The sequence below is a fragment of the Vespula pensylvanica genome, chromosome 23, assembly GCF_014466175.1.
Source record: "Vespula pensylvanica isolate Volc-1 chromosome 23, ASM1446617v1, whole genome shotgun sequence".
Taxonomy (NCBI): Eukaryota; Metazoa; Arthropoda; class Insecta; order Hymenoptera; family Vespidae; genus Vespula; species Vespula pensylvanica.
In genome coordinates this window covers 98,626-119,293 of record NC_057707.1, presented here as the reverse complement: position 1 = coordinate 119,293, position 20,668 = coordinate 98,626, and the positions used below count along the sequence as shown (strand labels likewise).

General features: G+C 27.8%; 5 protein-coding genes across 7 annotated transcripts; 3 read left to right on the top strand and 2 right to left on the bottom strand.

Moving 5' to 3' along the window:
- The first annotated feature begins 876 nt into the window (after positions 1–876).
- Positions 877–8,485, top strand: LOC122636650 (cytoplasmic FMR1-interacting protein). Of its 2 annotated transcripts, XM_043828119.1 has the most exons (19): positions 877–2,000; positions 2,090–2,269; positions 2,349–2,530; positions 2,606–3,130; positions 3,219–3,423; positions 3,496–3,710; positions 3,818–3,948; positions 4,043–4,213; positions 4,273–4,355; positions 4,653–4,721; positions 4,802–4,875; positions 4,949–5,354; positions 5,592–5,791; positions 5,864–6,393; positions 6,473–6,567; positions 6,637–6,875; positions 6,949–7,096; positions 7,194–7,408; positions 7,768–8,485. In XM_043828119.1, exons 1-18 carry the CDS (start codon positions 1,791–1,793, stop codon positions 7,404–7,406), a joined length of 3,876 nt encoding a protein of 1,291 aa, XP_043684054.1. In that variant the 5' UTR covers positions 877–1,790; the 3' UTR covers positions 7,407–7,408; positions 7,768–8,485. The 2 variants fall into 2 exon arrangements, with proteins under 2 accessions (XP_043684054.1, XP_043684053.1); XM_043828118.1 differs by having other exon boundaries at positions 7,194–8,485.
- Positions 6,739–10,466, bottom strand: LOC122636651 (WD repeat-containing protein 55 homolog). Of its 2 annotated transcripts, XR_006329003.1 has the most exons (9): positions 10,079–10,466; positions 9,798–9,990; positions 9,546–9,728; positions 9,385–9,458; positions 9,133–9,299; positions 8,854–9,071; positions 8,502–8,775; positions 6,972–7,429; positions 6,739–6,847 (listed from the first exon to the last, which is right to left on the bottom strand). XR_006329003.1 is itself a non-coding variant. In XM_043828120.1 (8 exons), exons 1-7 carry the CDS (start codon positions 10,164–10,166, stop codon positions 8,517–8,519), a joined length of 1,182 nt encoding a protein of 393 aa, XP_043684055.1. In that variant the 5' UTR covers positions 10,167–10,466; the 3' UTR covers positions 6,739–7,429; positions 8,502–8,516. The 2 variants fall into 2 exon arrangements, 1 of the variants encoding a protein (XP_043684055.1); XM_043828120.1 differs by having other exon boundaries at positions 6,739–7,429.
- A 55-nt stretch (positions 10,467–10,521) lies between these two features.
- LOC122636652 (ubiquitin carboxyl-terminal hydrolase isozyme L5) lies at positions 10,522–12,237 on the top strand. Its single transcript, XM_043828122.1, has 6 exons — positions 10,522–10,672; positions 10,857–10,920; positions 11,037–11,142; positions 11,273–11,460; positions 11,535–11,732; positions 11,812–12,237. The coding sequence occupies exons 1-6, from the start codon at positions 10,597–10,599 to the stop codon at positions 12,113–12,115; spliced, it is 936 nt and encodes a 311-aa protein (XP_043684057.1). The 5' UTR covers positions 10,522–10,596; the 3' UTR covers positions 12,116–12,237.
- LOC122636844 (transcription termination factor 1-like) lies at positions 12,188–14,700 on the bottom strand. Its single transcript, XM_043828479.1, has 9 exons — positions 14,046–14,700; positions 13,788–13,979; positions 13,662–13,716; positions 13,529–13,607; positions 13,288–13,457; positions 12,938–13,196; positions 12,697–12,851; positions 12,479–12,613; positions 12,188–12,207 (listed from the first exon to the last, which is right to left on the bottom strand). Exons 1-9 carry the CDS (start codon positions 14,535–14,537, stop codon positions 12,188–12,190), a joined length of 1,557 nt encoding a protein of 518 aa, XP_043684414.1. The 5' UTR covers positions 14,538–14,700.
- Positions 14,701–18,833: 4,133 nt separating this feature from the next.
- Positions 18,834–20,138, top strand: LOC122636653 (40S ribosomal protein S16). Its single transcript, XM_043828123.1, has 6 exons — positions 18,834–18,852; positions 19,003–19,098; positions 19,194–19,238; positions 19,298–19,429; positions 19,717–19,831; positions 19,908–20,138. The coding sequence occupies exons 2-6, from the start codon at positions 19,090–19,092 to the stop codon at positions 20,051–20,053; spliced, it is 447 nt and encodes a 148-aa protein (XP_043684058.1). The 5' UTR covers positions 18,834–18,852; positions 19,003–19,089; the 3' UTR covers positions 20,054–20,138.
- Positions 20,139–20,668: the final 530 nt, after the last annotated feature.

The following is a 20,668-nucleotide window of genomic DNA, read 5'->3' as shown; positions in this document are numbered from 1 at the left end:
CGCTGGAATCCACTTCTTCTATTGATAGATTGAATATATTTTACTGCCGGATAGGCCGATTCCCTTATCTTCTTTTCGATTGGTTCGGTTCCAGAGAGAATAAAATTGATTGGCGGTGAAATTGTGTAAAAGAACTTGTCGACTGTGCTGCGAAGAACAAATTCCTCGATCGCGTTTAAGCGATTTGTAAATTGAGGTTCATCTCAATAAGAATTGGAAGAGCGAGTCGCTTACGCAGGCATAACCGAGATTATTAACTTAGACTGTTTAATAATACTCAATTTATTTAAAACAATAACAATAGATATAAGAATAATATTCGGTTCAAGACAATAATAATAATAATTGTAGTGAATTGTACAGCGAAATGATCTAAGCAACAATAATTTAACAACAACCGTCGAGAGTAATACAGCAAACTGGTTTGAGCAATAATCTAAATAATAATCGTTGAGAAGACGTGTATGGCCGGTTAAATAAGAAACGTTATCCAATCAACGAAGAGCGATTTGCCGCGGTGTCATCATTGGCTAATCGTAGTTCTCCCCTTATTTGATTGGAATATGAGATGTCCAATGGCGGCTGCGGACGCTTGGGATCCTGCATGTTGGTGAAGATAAGGCTCTATGGACCCAACGCACGTGTCTGACATTTGTGTTGGCGTCCGGTATTTCCCGCTTTCTATTTGTTTGGGCACGTTTCTCTTTGTATAATGATGGGAGGCTTAGTGCCTATTTATTATAAACATATGTCTAATCCTTATATTGGTTAGGGTAGGTTCTCATTTCAATTCTACAAAAGGAGCAGATATCGCTAATCTATGGTTATATAGTTCTATCTTAAGTCTAGAGTCAGCATAGGATGTAACACAATATATTGAATTTTTCGACCATTACTGTTATTGTATGGCTACTGTTACATGGACTAAATGAAGCAACGTGACTGGTCGAAACCTCATGTTACTATATGAAAAGTACATCTAACCAGTATTATCCCATCACAATTTCCATTCTCTAAATTTACATGTGACCAATCAGTTTCTTAATATAATAAAAACGTAACAAATAATAAATTATACTCCAAAAAATGATTTAGATCTAATCGAATTTTTTTACTCATAATTAAAAAATGAAACGAGTAAATTTGAACTATTAAAAAATATTTGTCACAAATCATCAAATGCACGCATATGTACAAATACAATCTGTTAAATACATAGAAAGTACGACTTGATTGAACAAACGACTTATGAATCACATTCAGTGCATTCTATAATAAAAACGTGAAATGATGTGTGTGGTTTACATATAATACAATTGTTAATATATTGAACAATGCAAACAAATTTTATATTATTTATGATTGTAATGAAATAAATTTACTTGAAGATGTAGAAAATTAGTTAACTTTCATCGAAATTAAAATATTGCAGGATTCGAATTGACACTGATTAAATAGAACGAACCAAAATCATCTGCCTTTTTTCATCCCCACCACCTGGGAGGTGCTATGGGGGAAATCTTTGTATGCACAGTGTGTGTCAAAATATCTTGTGCTTCTTGAACTGTTTAAACAAAGTTTCATTACTCATTTAGCGCGCGCGTGTGTGTATGTGTTTGTATAAATAAAAAATTTTAAAGTTATGCTCTGATATAAATATGTTATTTACAGCATAGAATAATGTAAAAACATCAAAGAAATTTATTTTGTTTCATGGTCATAATATCATTGTTTGATTAAACATTTTACTTTGTGTAGACTTAATTATTGTTATTAATAAGAGAGAAATTATGGCTACCGATAAAGTAACTTTGGGTGATGCTCTTTCTAATGTCGATGTACTTGACGAGTTTACTTTGCCTGATGAGCAGCCTTGCATCGAAGCTCAACCATGTTCTGTTGTCTATCAAGCCAATTTTGATACTAATTTTGAAGATAGAAATGGTTTTGTTACTGGTATTGCCAAATATATCGAAGAGGCTACTGTTCATGCTAGTTTGGTAAGAATAATATATTTTTTAACATGTTTTTGTGAGTAATATGGAACAAATAGTATTAAGAAAATGATCAAATTATAAATATTTTATAGAATGAACTATTAGAAGAAGGATTAGAACATGCCGTTATGTTATACACATGGAGATGTTGTTCACGTGCTATTCCACAACCAAAATCAAACGAACAACCAAACAGAGTTGAAATTTATGAAAAAACAGTAGAAGTACTTGCACCTGAAGTTAATAAATTATTAAATTTTATGTATTTTCAAGTATGTAATTTATCAAAATATATTCTATCTCTTTTTAAAAAATCAATATATTTACTAAATATACAATATTTTTATTTAGCGGAAAGCCATAGAAAGATTTTCAGGAGAGGTAAAGCGTTTATGCCATCATGAAAAAAGAAAAGATTTTGTATCTGAAGCATATTTGTTGACTTTGGGAAAGTTCATAAATATGTTTGCTGTCTTGGATGAATTGAAAAATATGAAGTCTAGTGTCAAAAATGATTACTCTACTTATAGGAGGTAAATAAATTTTCTCTTTATTCATTATGTTTTATATAATATAAATTATATATATACATATATCTTTTATTTTAGAGCTGCACAATTTCTAAAAGTTATGTCTGATTCTCAAACGCTTCAAGAATCTCAAAATTTATCAATGTTTTTGGCAACACAAAATAAGATTCGTGATACTGTAAAAGAAAATTTAGAAAAAATCCCAGGTTATGAAGAGTTACTAGCAGATGTTGTAAATATATGTGTTTATATGTTTGAAACTAAAATGTATCTTACTCCAAATGAAAAACATATGTTAGTCAAAGTTATGGGATTTGGTTTATTCTTGATGGATAGTGAATTATGCAACATAAATAAATTGGATCAAAAGAAAAAATTGAAATTAGATAGAATTGATAGAATATTTAAAAATTTAGAAGTAGTACCATTATTCGGTGATATGCAGATTGCGCCATTTAATTATATTAAACGTTCAAAACATTTTGATGCTTCCAAATGGCCACTTTCTTCATCTTCCAATAATATAAGTCCACAAGCTGATCTTATGGTTCATCTGCCTCAAATTAGAGATGATCATGTAAAATATATAAGCGAATTAGCAAGGTATAACACATTTATCTATAACATTCTTTAAAGGACATTTGTTACTAAATAAAGCTAATATATTATTCCTTTTTCCATTATGATATAGATATAGTAATGAAGTAACTACGACTTACAAAGAATGTGGTAGTGACGTGGAAAATCGTGACACTGCAGAATTAGCTTTACGTGGATTACAATTACTTTCTCAATGGACAAGTGTTGTCACAGAACTTTATAGTTGGAAACTGCTTCATCCAACAGATCATCATATGAATAAAGAGTGTCCTCAAGAAGCAGAAGAATACGAAAGAGTAAATTTTATTGTTGTCCTCTCTGATTATTTAATATTATTAAAATAAAACAAAGATTCTATTTTTTTATAGGCCACACGTTATAATTATACCGATGAAGAAAAATTTGCACTCATTGAAGTCATTGCAATGATTAAAGGATTACAAGTATTAATGGCACGCATGGAGACAGTATTTATTGATGCAATACGTCGGAATATTTATGCAGAATTACAAGATTTTGTACAACTTGCTTTACGTGAGCCCCTAAGAAAGGCTATAAAAAATAAAAAAGATCTTATTCGAAGGTTTGCAAATTGTTAATACTGTTTTTAAAGAATAATACGCATTGAATAACTCAACAATATTTTATACTTGTATATAATAAGTAACAGTATACAAATTTTTTTTTTAGTATAATTGTTTCTGTGAGAGAAACTTGCGCTGATTGGCATTTTGGAGTTGAACCATTAGGAGATCCTGCTTTAAAGGGAAAAAAGGATCCAGATAATGGATTTGGTATTAAAGTTCCACGAAGAAATGTCGGTTAGTTGCAATCAAAATAATAATGAATATTGTTTTGTGAATATCTCCAATTTGTTTTGTGTTCGTGCTATTTTATTTGAATATTTTCATGCAGGTCCTTCCTCAACGCAACTGTATATGGTTCGTACTATGTTGGAATCATTAATTGCTGATAAGAGTGGTGGAAAGCGTACATTGAGAAAAGATATTGATGGACAATATCTTGTACAAATTGATCAATTTCATAAAACCAGTTTTTACTGGAGTTATCTTTTAAATTTTAGTGGTATGTATACTTAAAAATTTTTTAAAATAATGTAATAATGTTTCTATACTTATTTCTAGAATCGTTACAAAATTGTTGTGACTTGTCACAATTATGGTATAGAGAATTTTATTTAGAAATGACTATGGGTCGAAAAATTCAGGTGAACATACTTCTTCTTTATAAATTAAGTTAATATTAAATAACTTTATTGTTTAGTTTATTTTAAACATATTTTACTTCGATTATTTCAATGAACTTGAAAAAATTATAATAGAGTTTAACGTATAATTTTTTATTTACAAATAGTAAATATCTTATAAATAAAATATTTTAATTATATTATTTTTATATGAATATAGACACGCGCGTGCGCGCGCGCACACACACACATACATACGAAATTAAGTGTTTTTTAAACGTACATTTTTATAATATATAACTATTATTTAATAATTAGAAATGTCAAGTACGACATCAGCATAATGAGGAATGCAGCGATTTAATTACAATGGAGAAACGAATTCAAGTATTCTATCTACTATCATACATAATATTATCTTACAATCTATGCAAAAGTTTACATTATAATTATATTCTTTATTATAGTTTCCGATTGAAATGTCTATGCCTTGGATATTGACTGATCATATACTAAGAAGCAAAGAACCATCAATGATGGAGTATGTAAAAATACTATACGTATATTAAGTACATATACTAAGTACTTGATTATTTCATTTTTATATCTTTTAGATATGTTCTATATCCCTTGGATCTGTACAATGATAGTGCATTGTATGCATTAACGATATTTCGTAAACAATTTCTTTACGATGAAGTAGAGGCTGAAGTTAATTTATGTTTCGATCAGTTTGTCTATAAATTAAGCGAACAAATTTTTGCTCATTATAAACAATTAGCTGCTAGTATTTTATTAGATAAACGATTTAGAGTAGAATGCGTAGCGTTAGGAGCATATTTACTTTCTTATCCCCGTGCTAATAGATATGAAACTTTATTAAAACAACGACATGTCCAATTATTGGGAAGAAGCATTGATTTAAATAAACTAATCACACAACGTATCAATGCTGATATGCAAAAATCATTAGATCTGGCAATTAGTAAATTTGAATCTGGGGATATTACAGGAGTAGTGGTAAGTTGAAATTATAAGATTATTACACTTTATTATTACTTTTGTAACAAGCTAAGGTTTATATATTTATATTCATATCTGATTTATATTTAAATTTAGTTTATTAACATATAAAATATAAAAGTCATTTTTTTAAATATTTTATTAAGTTTATTAATAATATTGTGTATTGTGTATGTGTATATACACACATGTACATGCATACATACATACATACATACATAAATATATATATAGGAACTAGAAGGATTATTACAAGTTAATCGGCTTACTCATAAACTATTAAGTAAATGGCTTGCACTTGATGAATACGATGCTATGTTTAGAGAAGCAAATCATAATGTTCTTGCTCCATATGGAAGAATAACACTTCATGTATTTTGGGAATTGAATTATGACTTTTTACCAAATTATTGTTATAATGCTGCAACGAATAGGTAAAAGAAATCTTCTAAATTATTTCTTTACTAATTACAACTAATTTTCATTCATTGAAAATTTGTTTAAAGGTTTGTTAAGTGTCGTGGTCTTCAATTTGTACAACCAGTACATAGAGATAAACCGCCACAAATGTCTCATCATTATCTCTGGGGTAGCAAGCAATTAAATTTAGCATATAGTACCCAATATGGACAGTATTCTGGATTTGTTGGGCCATATCATTTCCGTACTATGTGTAAATTATTAGGATACCAAGGTATAGCAGTAGTTATGGAGGAACTTTTAAAAATAGTTAAGTCATTAATTCAAGGAAGCTTACATCAGTTTACTAAAACTTTAATGGAAGCTATGCCAAAAGTTTGTAAGCTTCCTCGTTATGATTATGGATCTCCTGGAGTATTGGGATATTATCATGCTCAATTAAACGATATCGTACAATATCCCGATGCAAAAACAGAATTATTTCATAATTTTCGAGAATTTGGTAATACCATTTTATTTTGTCTTCTGATGGAGCAAGCACTTTCGCAAGAAGAAGTTTGCGATTTATTACATGCAGCACCATTCCAAAATATATTACCTAGACCTTATTGTAAAGGTACAATTTTTTACTTGAATAATATAATTTTATTATTAAAACAATATCTAATAACTTCTATTAATGAATGAAATTTTAGAGGGTGAGAAACCTGAAACCAAACAAAAACGACTTGAAGCCAAATACGCAGCATTACAGATTGTACCTAATGTAGATAAATTGGGTACTGCTAAGGTAATTAATAATACAAATGAATTAATAATTATCAAATCATACATAACTGTTTGTTATTTATTTTTCTAGCAAGCGATGATTGCTAGAGAAGGAGACTTATTAACAAGAGAACGACTTTGTTGTGGCTTATCAATATTTGAAATAGTACTTAGCAGATTACGTAGTTTTTTGGATGATCCTATTTGGATTGGACCACCACCTGCAAATGGAGTAATGAATGTAGACGAATGTACAGAATTCCATAGACTTTGGAGTGCTCTACAATTTGTATATTGCATTCCTGTTGGAGATACAGAATTTACTGTTGAGTCAGTAATATAACAGAATTGTTATTCTTAATTTTTATATGAAATAAAATCAAATATATAATATGTGCCATAGGGAATTATTTGGTGAAGGCTTACATTGGGCTGGATGCGCTATGATAGTTCTTCTTGGCCAACAAAGAAGGTTCGAAGCTCTTGATTTTTGCTATCACATTCTCAGAGTGCAGCGCGTAGATGGCAAGGATGAAAATGTCAAAGGAATCGTATGTATTATTATTTTTATTCAAATTTCTTTTATGTTATCTTTTTGTACTTATTCATTTAATCATTTTTTTGTTTTCTTTTTCTATTTTTTTACAGCGTTTAAAAAGAATGGTTGATCGTATAAGGAGATTTCAAGTATTAAATTCTCAAATTTTTGCTGTATTAAATAAGTATTTAAAAAGTGGAGATAGTGATGCAACCAGTGTGGAACATGTTCGTTGTTTTCCACCACCAATACATCCTTCGCTTGCACATGCTCAACAACATTATCATGCTCCAGAGTATTTACGTCAAATGAATCATCAATAAAGGTAAATTTGTGAAAAAATCATCTGCAAGAATAAATAGTAAATTTTTTCAAGACTGATAGATTTATTTTCAAGAGATTTCAAAGCATAATATTAAGTTTTTTACATTCAGAATTTTTACCGTTGGATTATTGCAGAATTGCTTTTAATATAATATTTCTTCTAAAATATATCTAACTGATTAATAAACATTAAAGGTTTTAGATATTTTTCTGAGACTTATTATTTGTATGAATATTTATCATTTAATATGTGCAATGAAATAAATACTGTATTGGATCTATAATATTATCTAAAAGAAATCATGATTAATATTGTGCTTAATACAAAAAACAGAATTTTATTTCTTTTCCATGTTAAAGGACATTGATAGTAATTAATGCCTTTAGAACAAAAAACCAAGCATCTTCTTGCAGTTATAAAATATACCAATATCGAGCATAAAAAATATTTAAAAGTGATGTTCAAGTCAAATCATTTAAAAGTGATCCAATGATTCGATGAATTGTGGGATTATGATAACATTTGTAAAGTATATCTGTAATGTATGTGTGCGCATATTGTGCATTTAAATAAACAGAGTAAAACCTGTTATTTCTTAAATATAAATTCCGTATATTATAAATGTGTATATGTGTGTATGTGAGCCTGTGTGTAACTTTTATGAAAATATACATTTTCTCATCTGAATTATGAACACAAAGGAAAAGTAAATGCGATTTTATTGTTTTTGCATTTATTTACTGTAATTCATTCTTTCTTATACTCCTATGTGTTCATTTTTAGATATATACATTGATATTTAAAATATATATTTATATTTTATTGATCATGTCTTCATATTTTATATTCTATTAAGAATTATTAAAATTCAAATGAGAGATGTCAGTATGACGTGTATAATTACAGATAAAATAAGAGTTTTATAATTATTTAAACTTTCTTTAATTTATAATGCAAGTTTATATATAATATATTCAAATTCTCCATGATATTCAACAGATATTCAGATATTTGATATACATTTATTTTAAATATATATAAAAATGTACGCTTATGTATGAAAGAAAATAATGATAATAAAAAGAATATTTACCAATAATATAAAAGATCAAAGATCTGCAAAAAAATCTGACGCATTATTAACTTTACTACTTGGTAGATTATGTATCATTTGTTTTTGTTTACCACCCTTCCTACGCTCAGAAGTATTTAATGTTTCCAAATACTCTACGTTCCAAAATTTGATATCGTCGTTATGAGAAGAGGATGCTATTAATGTACCATCGCTATTAACATCAAGTGCTTCAATAGAAAAATTATGCTGACCTACTATACCAAGATGATGATGCGGAAATAAATTTGTTGCTCTGTAAATCAATATTAGATATCTAAATAACAAATTCTTTTCATTATAATATATATTATTAGAGAAATTTAATATTTACCTAAGTATTCCATCTTCACCACCAGTTATTACAATATTCTCTGTAATAGGTATCAGACAATTTAGAGCTTTTTTTGTTAAGCTTGGAAATTCATCCGAATGAAGACCAAATTCTCCCCAATTAAATACATACAGTTTTCCTTTGCTACTGGCAGCTAAGATCTTTGTCTCTGATTTAAATAGACCAAGGCATAATAATTCTTCTTCATATTCTTCGGACTATTGATTTAAAATTAAGTAATATTAAAATAAAAAAAGTAATCTATAAGTAAGAAGATACCTGAATATGCAGTTTTTTTGCAGTCATATTAAATGTTGTAAGCGATCCGTCTCCGCTAGCACATACTAGATATTTATTATCGCTATTCGTAATCATAGCACTAACATAGTCTTCCATTTGTTTTATTGAAAATATAGGAGTATTACCTCTCTGTCTAAGATCCCATACTATGAAAAAAATATTTTCATTTTAATAAAATTAGAATATATCAAACAAATATATGTATAATAATGTATAAATATAAAGTTTTACATTTAACAACACCATTATCATCACCCGTTCCAAATGTGTTTTCTCCAAGAATACTCATAGTATATACAGGTTGTCTAAAAAATACAAATGTATTACTTTTTGTGTAACTAAAATTTTAAATATAAAAGAGAAGAAATGCTAGTTATTAATTTTGAACATACTCATGAGCATTTTCATATAATCTTATTAATTTTTCAGTTTCCATATCTGTAATCATTATACATAAGTCTTTTGCTGTAGAAAAAAGTTTTTTACCATCATGATCGAATTCAATATCTCTGCAAGCTTTGAGATGTAATTCCATGGATGATACAAGTTTCGTCTCTTCGTTAGTATAGTTGAATCTGATACATGAGAAGTATATTATTATTAAATATATAGTATAACATTATTATTTATAGTTTTTAACTTACAATAAAACATCTCCTAGGATATTAGCCACAGCAATCATATCATTTTGAGGATGAAAACATATGTCTACTATAAAATCATCTAATGTAATCGTCGGAGGATGAGTTCTGTGTAATTCTTTAGATCTGATTATAGCTTTTACTGTTTCATCTTCTTCTTCATTTTCATTTAACGTTAAAAATTCTTTACTACTACCTTTAAGATATAAAATAAATAAATGAATATGTTATAAGTTTTGTAATAATAAAGATATTACATTGTATGATATTACACATATATATACCTGCAGCAGAAGAATTGTGATTTATATTTATGTTGGAAGATCCTTCGTTACATTCCATGTCTGAATCAAAATCAGAATCTAAATGCATTGTAAAGTTATATCGTAACAATACATAAGCAAGTTTAAATACTTTATTAACATTTACTAAGAAAATTTTTTTCTTGATAATTGAATGTTATTTAGAAAATTAATAATTGTATAAGTTATACAGAGATAGGACTGTGAGATAAATAACATGTATTTACAATTAAACTTTATAATCACATATATTTATGCAATAAATAATCTGTGCGATTCATATTATAATCAACTGTATAACCTAATCCTTACTGATCTTTTTGATTCATTTAAATCAATCAAAAACAATAAAGTCAAAAATTGCACACGTGACTTTTAAATGATACGAAGAGACATCTATTAAAGTATTAACGAAGTTTATTGAGATCTATGTTACCGGCATGGAAGTTGTGACAAGAAAATTAATGATGTAGGTGAATTTATAATCAGAGTTTCAAAACATGGCTGATTCTGCAGGAAATTGGTGTCTTATTGAAAGCGATCCTGGTGTTTTTACGGAATTAATTAAAGAGTTTGGTAAATAACGATCTCAATATTTTTTACATTCCATAATTATAAGGTATTACAACATGTTATAAATATTATAACTATTGAAATTTCCTTTTGAATTGTCTTTCTAATCGATTGAAAGAAAAGGTTAATATTATTTGATTTATACTCGTTCTACTGATAAAATTTAATTATATCCGTGTGTTCTTAGGCGTTAAGGGAGCTCAAGTCGAAGAATTATGGAGTTTGGATGATGCACAATTTGAGAATTTAAAGTATGCATTTATATTTATCATCTTAAAAAAAATCTATATTTCTGTGAAAATGCATGTCAAGTATTATAAATGTACGATATTTTTGTATGCGATAAAAAATGTTTTATGTTTTTCAGGCCAGTTCATGGTTTGATATTTTTATTTAAATGGGTACAAGATGATGAACCATCAGGAAGTATCGTACAAGATAGTAGATTAGATAAGATTTTTTTTGCAAAACAGGTATATTTGAAATATAATATTTAATGTTATACATTTATATATAGCATTATATATATTTATATGAAAATATGTATAGTATGCCAATATATCAAATAATATTCTAAAATTATATAATTACTTTATAACACAGGTCATAAATAATGCTTGCGCTACACAGGCAATACTGAGTGTACTTTTAAATTGTAAACACTCAGACATATCATTGGGACCTAATTTGGAGGAGTTTAAAAACTTTTGTCAGAGTTTTGATGCAAATATGCGTGGTCTTGCTTTAAGTAATTCTGATGTTATTAGAGAAGTTCACAATTCTTTTTCGAGGTGAAATTAAAATTTTCTTTAAAGAGTATTGAGATTAAGTATTTTTATATATTTGTTTTATATAATATTTTTAGACAAACTTTATTCGAGTACGATACTAAGCAAGCATCTAAAGATGACGATGTATTCCATTTTGTGAGTTATGTACCAATTGATGGTCGATTATATGAACTTGATGGATTAAAGGATGGACCTATGGATTTAGGACCATGTCCAGTTGGCGATCAATGGGTTCAAGCAGCCAAACCTATCATTCAGAAACGTATAAATAAGTAAGTTTTATAATTTAATTAATTTAAAAATACTCTGTCTTATACCTTTACTAGGAATTGTAATGAAATTTTTGTATAGATATAATGAAGGAGAAATACACTTCAATTTAATGGCTATAGTAACTGATAGAAAAACTCTTTATGAACGTCAAAAAACAAATGTTTGTGATCCTGCAGAATTAGAACGTTTACAAGCATTGATAGAAGAAGAAATAAGAAAATCAAAACAGTATCAAATAGAAAATATTCGGAGAAAACATAACTACCTTCCTCTTATCATGGAATTACTTAAAATACTTGCCAAAGAAGGAAAACTTATTCCTCTTTATCAAAGAGCAAAAGAAAAGGCACTTGAAAAAGAATCTAAAAAAAACAAGACATAAAATATTATATTCCAATGTGAACTGTAAAAAAAAAATATATATATATCTGTACGTATAATTGTATATCACTGATTAATGTATTGTCACATTTTCTAAAATAAATTTCATATTTTTAGCTTCAACCTAATATTATCATTATTAAAAATTGAAGTGGTTAATTATATATATGTATTAAATTGTAACATAATTAATTAAATTTGCTCGGAAGTATAGACACGTATTAATTATAATCGAATATAACAGAACTTGTTTATATGTTACAATCCAATATATGTATATTAGTTCTATCATTATTTTATGTGTGATAATTTGAAAAATAAGCTACATAATTTATTGTAATTATTTATTTTTTATTTTGTTTATCTTTCAGTTTATTCATTTTCTCTTCAGTAAAAATTTCTATATTTCCATTAGTGTATTGAATTTGAGGTAAATATCTATCTAATTTATGATTTTTTATTTCTGGTATTTTTTTTTCGTATAAATACTCTATAGCATCTGAAAAAGATCATAATTTCATTAACTTAATATAGTAGAAAGATCTTAATAATGTATGTATAATATATATGATTATCAATTACCCAAAAAACTTTTCCTTCTATATTTTTTTACATCATATTCCTTCATGAGATATATAAATGTTTTATTTAGAAACGAAGAAGTCATTCCATCGAAGTATTTTACAAGATTTGACCATACTATTTCTTTGCTATTTGTTATACCTTTCTCAAACATACTATAAGAAAATAATACTTGATAAAGTATATTTAGATATACTTTTTTGTTGTAGAGATCATTTTTCCTAATTACAAAATTACTTACTATTCTATTAATTGTATTTTAACATCATTCATATAAATGATATTTGGACAAAATAGCTGCATATGTAATTGTAACACCCAAAAGCTTTTTAGTATTTTATGATCTATATTTAATTTCTTTTCCAACTCTTTCCAAACTATCTTTGGGATAGTAGCATTTTTCAATTCTTGTATGTCATCACATAATGTTAATTTAAGTAATTTTTTAATATATTTCTTAATTAATGATAATGTCCATATTGGGTTCAATATAGAAATATCTATAGATGTTAAATGAAAAGAACATTATAAAATATTTAATTACTTTAAGGTCTTGTTCTTATTTTTGTTAATAAAAAAATATACACATACTCTCCTCTTCGATATTACGCTTTTTTATAATAAACTCATAATGCATCCAGATTGAATGCTTAGAACGATTCAATATTTTAGATAAATCAGAGAAAACTTTATGTTTATTCAGATTATTATTTTTTTTTTCTACATAAGTTATGATCTTTTTATCTTCTTCAGGAGTATATCTGAAATATATATTTCAAATAAATAATTATTAATTTACAGGGTTTATCAATTACAAAATATATTTTTATACCTTTGACAAATATGATTATGATATAAATGTTTGAATCGCCAATATACACTATACAGAGTTCTCCATGGTAATCCATTAGCTAAAAATTGAACAAATTTTTGTCGTTCTTCAAAACTATGTATGTAATATTTACCATTATGTTTTAATGATAAGAATGGTTTTACATTATCTATCTTCCAGTTGTGAAGCTGTAAAAATTGATTATAATTAAAGTTCTATTAAAAAATTCTAATAATTATTTGTAATAAAAGAAACATACTTTACAAAATATTTTCCAATTTTTTTTGATAATTTCATCTTCTTGCAAGGAGTAAGTACCTTTACGAAGCGGTCCATACTTTTCAAATAATTTTTTTTCATGATCCTTGAGTCCACGACATCCAGCATTACTTTCAATTGTATGTTGGGGTGGTATTTCGTGTATCAATTTAATATGTAAATTTTCTAATTTCTAATAATATCAAAATGGAACAATTCTAAATTTTATTTTCAAAAAAGCAGTATTAATGATACTAACCTCCCTATCATTATCTGATATTTGTTCACTTTCTTCTATATCTTTTAATTCTTCCATAATATTTTCTTGTTCGATTAAAACATCACTGTCTTCAACCCTTTTATTTCGTTTAGATTTTATAGCAGTAGTCATTTTACATTTAGGTTTAATGATTTTTTCAGATATCTCACATTGATCTTTGGATCGTTCATGTATACTTTCAATTGAATCGATTTGTTTATTTTCGTTTTTAATAGTAATAGAATCTAATATTTCTTTTTTTACTATTATGTCTTTCTCCATTAATATTCCAGGCTGCTTAGACGAATTTATTTCATTAAAATCATTCAAAAAAAATGAATCAAATATATGTAAGTCGGTAGTATCATTACTTTCTAACTTTTCTATCGAACCATTAATAGTTCTGTCGTCATGAATATTAATTTTTCTTTTTTTCGCATTTGGATATTCAAATTCATTTCTGTTATTTCTAATTAATTTCGTTGGAGACATTTTATTAATGCTTTTGTTTGAATTAAGAAGTTGGAAAGATAAATTAAAACTGCAGTTTACTTGAACACAGTTATTCACTTTTATCTTTCAATTTTTCTAATTTAACTATTGTATCGTCAGTAATTTATAAATATATGAAACATTTATATATTTAATCAAACGATGTCATGAATTTACGAATATCAAGCAGACAAAACGTATATAAAATATAAATAGACTTCATGATAACTATGAACAAAATATGAATTACAAACGTATCAAGGAAACAACATTACATCTACGTTTATTGTATCGGTTTATAAGTTTTGTTACGCTACGTCAACCTGTACTTATAAAATGAGACTATGAATCGTGACTCTAAGTTCTTTTTTCCGAACATCGTTACGAACAGACGACATCTCGTTTTTGTATACTAAATTAAGTTGGAGTTGAAACGGGAATCTACTGTTACGTTCTACGCTGACCCTGGACTTAGAATAAAGGAAACTATGTAACCATAAATAAACGATATGGGCACTTATCTTACCGATATAAGAATTAGACATATGTTTAATATAGTATGTACGAAGTACGTATTTATTATAGATATGTACAGTTTCCTATCATTGTCAAAGAGAGACATGCCTAACGATGGAAAGCGGGAAACAACGAACGCCAATACAGATGTGAGATACGTCCAGGGTCCACAAGCCTTATCTCCAACAGTACGCAGTATCCCAAGTATCCGCAGCCGCCATTGGACATCTCTGTTGCTAGATAGGGGCAGAGCTACAACGAGCCAATGATGACAACGCGGCAAATCACCCTTCGCTGATTGGACAAGGCTCTTTATTTAATCGGCCGCACACGCTGTTTCGACGATTATTGTTAGTTAGATTTTTCGCTGTACTAATCATTAGATTGTTGCTTAGATTATTTTGCTGTATTAATTGTTACGATTATTGCTCAGGTTATTGTTTAGTTATTATTCCGATATACGATTCATTCGACTCAGTTTTTGTTACTATTGTCTTGAACCGATCATCATTCTTGTTTAGTTACATCTATTGTTATTGTTTTAAATAAATTGAGCATTATTAAAACAGTCTGAGTCAATGATTCTGGTTGTCTAAGGAAGAGATTCACTCTTCCAATTCTTATCGAGACGAATTTTAATTTCACTTCTATTTACAAATCGCTTAAACGCGATCGAAGAATTTGTCCTCCGTGGCACAATCGACAACTTTTTTTGGCAATTTCACCGCCAATCAATTCTACTTGCTTCTGAACCGAGCCAATCGAGCCGAAGATAAAGGATTCAGCCTATCAGCGGTAAAACATTCAATCCACCAATAAAAGAAGTGGATTTCAGCGTCGAGTTCCTGTCAGCCAATCCTCATCAACGAAACATCACGTGATCAGAGTTAAATCGCAGCGTTCCTATTCGTCGAAAGAAAAGTGTCATTTTATTGGCTTGTATAATCCGTTTGGTATACCGTTAGATGCAAATTCCGTACCATAGAACTGCACACAGCAAGTGAAGGTAAAAAGGACACATAATCTCACGTCAAAGGAATTCCTCGAAGGGAATTTTTCTTCTTGAAGCCCGTGCTTCGTGAGACGTAACATTTTCTTATATGGAATCATTTGCTCAGCAGCTTTATTCATTAATAGATATACTTTATATATACACATATATATATATATTACTAAATCTTTTAGTAATACGGATATTATAATATCCTGTAATATATAACGCCTACATTATAAGATACACATACGCCAATACTAATACTATTTTAATATGTTAATTTGTAAACAGCACAATTGTACGTAAAGAGCGACATGACATAAATTAAGTCCAAGCATACAAAAGGTAGGGGATGACCATGCGTGGAATGAGCATGACGAATTCTTATCCCCACCACTAATAAACAACACTAAGCATCTACGAACGGCGGCAACGCAGTGTTGCATCGAAAGAGATCCTATTGGACGTCTCCACCTCAAGCCAGAAGAAGAACGACGACGGAACAATGATAATGCAGCTACAAGCTACCCTTTGCTGATTAGTCAACGTTCTTTATATAATCGACTGCACAGGCTGTCTCGTCGATTATCTTCGATTATTTTTTAGTTATTTTTTTTCGGTTATTAACGGCTATTTTCTTAAATTGGATTATCATCGATAATTATTATTCGACTATTATCAATTTACTATTTAATTGTTATTTGCTGGATCATTACTTATTGGTCTCTTCGATTATTACTAGATTATTATCAAAATACTATTCTCGATTATTAGACCATTTTTCTAAACCTCTTGTACTAAAATGGTTATTTTAAAATAAATTAAGTCTTGCTAAACCAGTCTAAGTTAATAATCCCGAATGTCTAACGAAGACGGTAGAATTCTTTCCTTCAGTCTCTTCCTACTAAATCTTAAATTAAAATCGAATTAGTTCACTTTCAGAAATTATTCAACGCGATCGAGAATATCAATCTCCACGACTCAGTCGATAAACTTATGTACAATTAATTCCCTGTTAAATACCACAATGCTTTGGGAATCGAGTTAACAGAAGTCAAAGATTAAGAGAATCAATCTGTCCAGTTTCAATTATCATCGATTCCACCAATCCAGAAATTTACTGACAAGTTTCGTCGCTAGCCAACCTCGCAATCCGTGACATTATGAAATCGATAGTAAATTGTAATACGGCCACTCGTCGAAATAAAACTGATATAATTTAACCGTCAAAATAAAGGTAGGTGCTAGTCCCGTGCCATTGAACTGCACTAGCAAGATAAGGCCAGAAAGACACGAATTTTATAATGCAGGAGCTCCTCTAGGGAATTAATTTGTTTTGAGGTCTGTGCTTAGGAATGTAACAATTTACATATTTATACGCCTTCCTCTTGCGCATATTACGATGTAATGTTTAAGCGAATATATTATTGTTTATATATTAGTTTATTGTACTTTAATTTATACTGCAAATTATTGAAATTAACCGTATGGAAAGAGTGAATTTGAATGTTTCAAAACACGAAAAAGAATGTCAAAATCATTAACATACTTGTTTAATTAATAACATTTGCTTTTGACTTAAACTTAAAATTTTTATATAACGACCGTGTGCATATGAGGAAAATTAAATTGTTTGTGAAATATTAAATGATGAGACTTATTAGCTTTATAATGTTGAAACAATTATTAATTTAAATGTTAATTTAAATATTAATTATACTGTTTATATATATATATATATATATATATATATATATATATATATACTTAACATAAATAATTATATATACTAATGTAATTATAATTATAATAAAATATAATATTGATTATAATTATAATTATAATAAAAATAATTATACTGTTTATATATATATATATATATATATATATATATATATATATATATATAGTTAACATTGTCAAAATGAATATACAGTATAAAAATAAGACTTTTTGAAAACTTCGGAAAAGTCATATCTCCACTTATATCTTAACCTTTAAGATGAGACCTTCATTAAAATCGGACAAGAATTACGTCTGTACTTATTGTTGGTGTATATCTTTATAAAATCAGAGATGATAAATTGCCTTAAAAGTTTTCTTCCCATAAATCATGTTTTCCTTTCTTCTTATTTTTATGATAAATTATCTTATTTTTATAACTTCTTATTTTTATAATAAAGTTATCACGAAAGCAGTAATAAAATAAAATATAAAATATATAACAAATTTTAAAGACTTAAAAAAACTTCTGGCGTTATTCAAATGACGGAGAAGATTCCCCGGAAAGATTTTTATATTCTGATAAAAAACTGGATCGAAAGACAAATTTTATACATGAAAAATATAATACATTTAAAGAAGATAGTATACATTAAATGCTAACGAAAGTCGATGAAAACGCTTTTTGGTGTTGTTTTCAGAAAGCTTGTCTAAATCAATACTATATAAAGTAATTCGAATGCCCTCTAATATGGATGATTATTTAATTTAGATATTAATTATTAATTAAGATATGTTTATTTTTGCCTATTTTATACTTTACATCTTATTCTTCTTCTTATTCTATGATGAAATTATTGATTTAAACAATTTTGAGAAATATGGAGTTTTAAAAACATTTTCTTTACTATTGTTCTGTCGATATAAGCGCTACGCTGTGACGATAACAAGAAATTTTAGGCGCGAAATCAGACCATATTATATTTAAATTTAAGGAAGTAGATATATAATACAGCCTGTGAATATAAAATATATAAAGTGTGATACATATGTGTGTGTGTGTATTATACTCTTATCATCGTGGTTTGTTATTATTATTATTATTATTACTACTACTACTACTATTACTACTACTACTACTATTATTATTATTATTATTATTATTATTATTATTATTATTATTATTATTATTATTATTATTATTATTAATATTAATATTTTTGATTAACGCAGTGACTTGAAAGATACGACTGCCTCACAGCTAACGGATCTACTTCCTTTCACGTAGTTCTTTGCCAAAAAATACACGTGTTTGACATAATGCAGAAAGTGAGTTATTTGAATTTCTTGATAAATTAATTCAACAGTCTAATTGATTTTCTATGAAAATAATAAAAATATATTATATACTCATTCCTTTATAGAAACAAAAAGAACCGATTCATTCCGTGCAAGTCTTTGGACGCAAGGTAACGCGCCATCTTATATTCGTTGTAAATTATTATTGACAAATATTTTTCATTTAAAGAAAAGTGCAACTGCAGTTGCTTATTGCAAACGAGGCCGTGGAAATCTTCGGGTAAATGGAAGACCATTGGAATTGGTTGAACCGCGTGTTTTGCAATATAAATTACAAGAACCTATCTTACTTCTTGGAAAGGTAATAAACAAGTTTGATCCATATTACATATAATGTAATCTATATTAACAAGTTTGATAGAAGTTCTATATTAATAATTGATTGATATTAGCCCAGATGCCTGATTATAAATTGAAGTTAAAAAGACATTAAATATTTCTGAATTTTAACTTTATTCAATAATGTTCAATTATTTTGAACATGATTAGTCAGGATAGATAGTTGAAAAAACTGTGAGATTATTGCAAAGTGATTCTCGTATGTGAATTGTTTTTACAATTGTGTTAACGAGTACTGTGACTCTCTAGGAGAAATTTGCTGGCGTGGATATCAGAGTTAGAGTAAATGGAGGTGGTCATGTAGCACAAGTTTATGCTATTCGTCAAGCTATTTCCAAAGCTCTTGTAGCTTATTACCAGAAGTGTAATTATATATTAAACTATATCTTTTATTTTCATTTATTTATAATTTTATAATATTCAAATATATTGTATTGTAGATGTCGACGAAGCAAGCAAGAAGGAAGTAAAAGATATCCTAATTCAATACGATCGTACTCTTCTAGTCGCAGATCCAAGGAGATGCGAACCAAAAAAGTTTGGTGGTCCAGGAGCCAGAGCACGGTATCAGAAGTCTTACCGTTAATACACATGTTTAATTATCATATTAACTTTTATTTATACCATTAAATAAAAAATAAAATCTGTAAACATGATTAAAAACATGAAAATTACTGGAGTTAATTATCAAAGATTACTTTAGTTCTTGCATGAAACAAATACTTTTTTTATATAATGAAATTTCGTAGAATACAAACAACGATGTTCTTTCAAAAAAAATTTAAATTCTAAAAAAAGATTAATATTCTAAATTACCTTTGACAATTTACAAATGCTACGATTTACATATGTTTCGATTCGATGGAAAAGATTAGATATTAATTGATGACATGACGAATCGCCAGTTTCTTTTCAAATATAATTTTTATCTAGCTTCGATTTTCTAATTTCATTGACTAATAATAATAATTAAATATTCATTTGAAAATATCTTCGATATATTTCTATAAGAAATCATTTGATCTAATCTGTTTATTTGTTTAATTATGATCAGCAATGTGTTATTAAGTATAATGTTCAAATACTATACTACGATTAACATAAAGAAACATTTTCAAAATGTACTACTAAAGTATGTAATCACTAACACGGTAGTACTTACGTTACATGATTTAAATTGATATAAATCACAAATAATTCG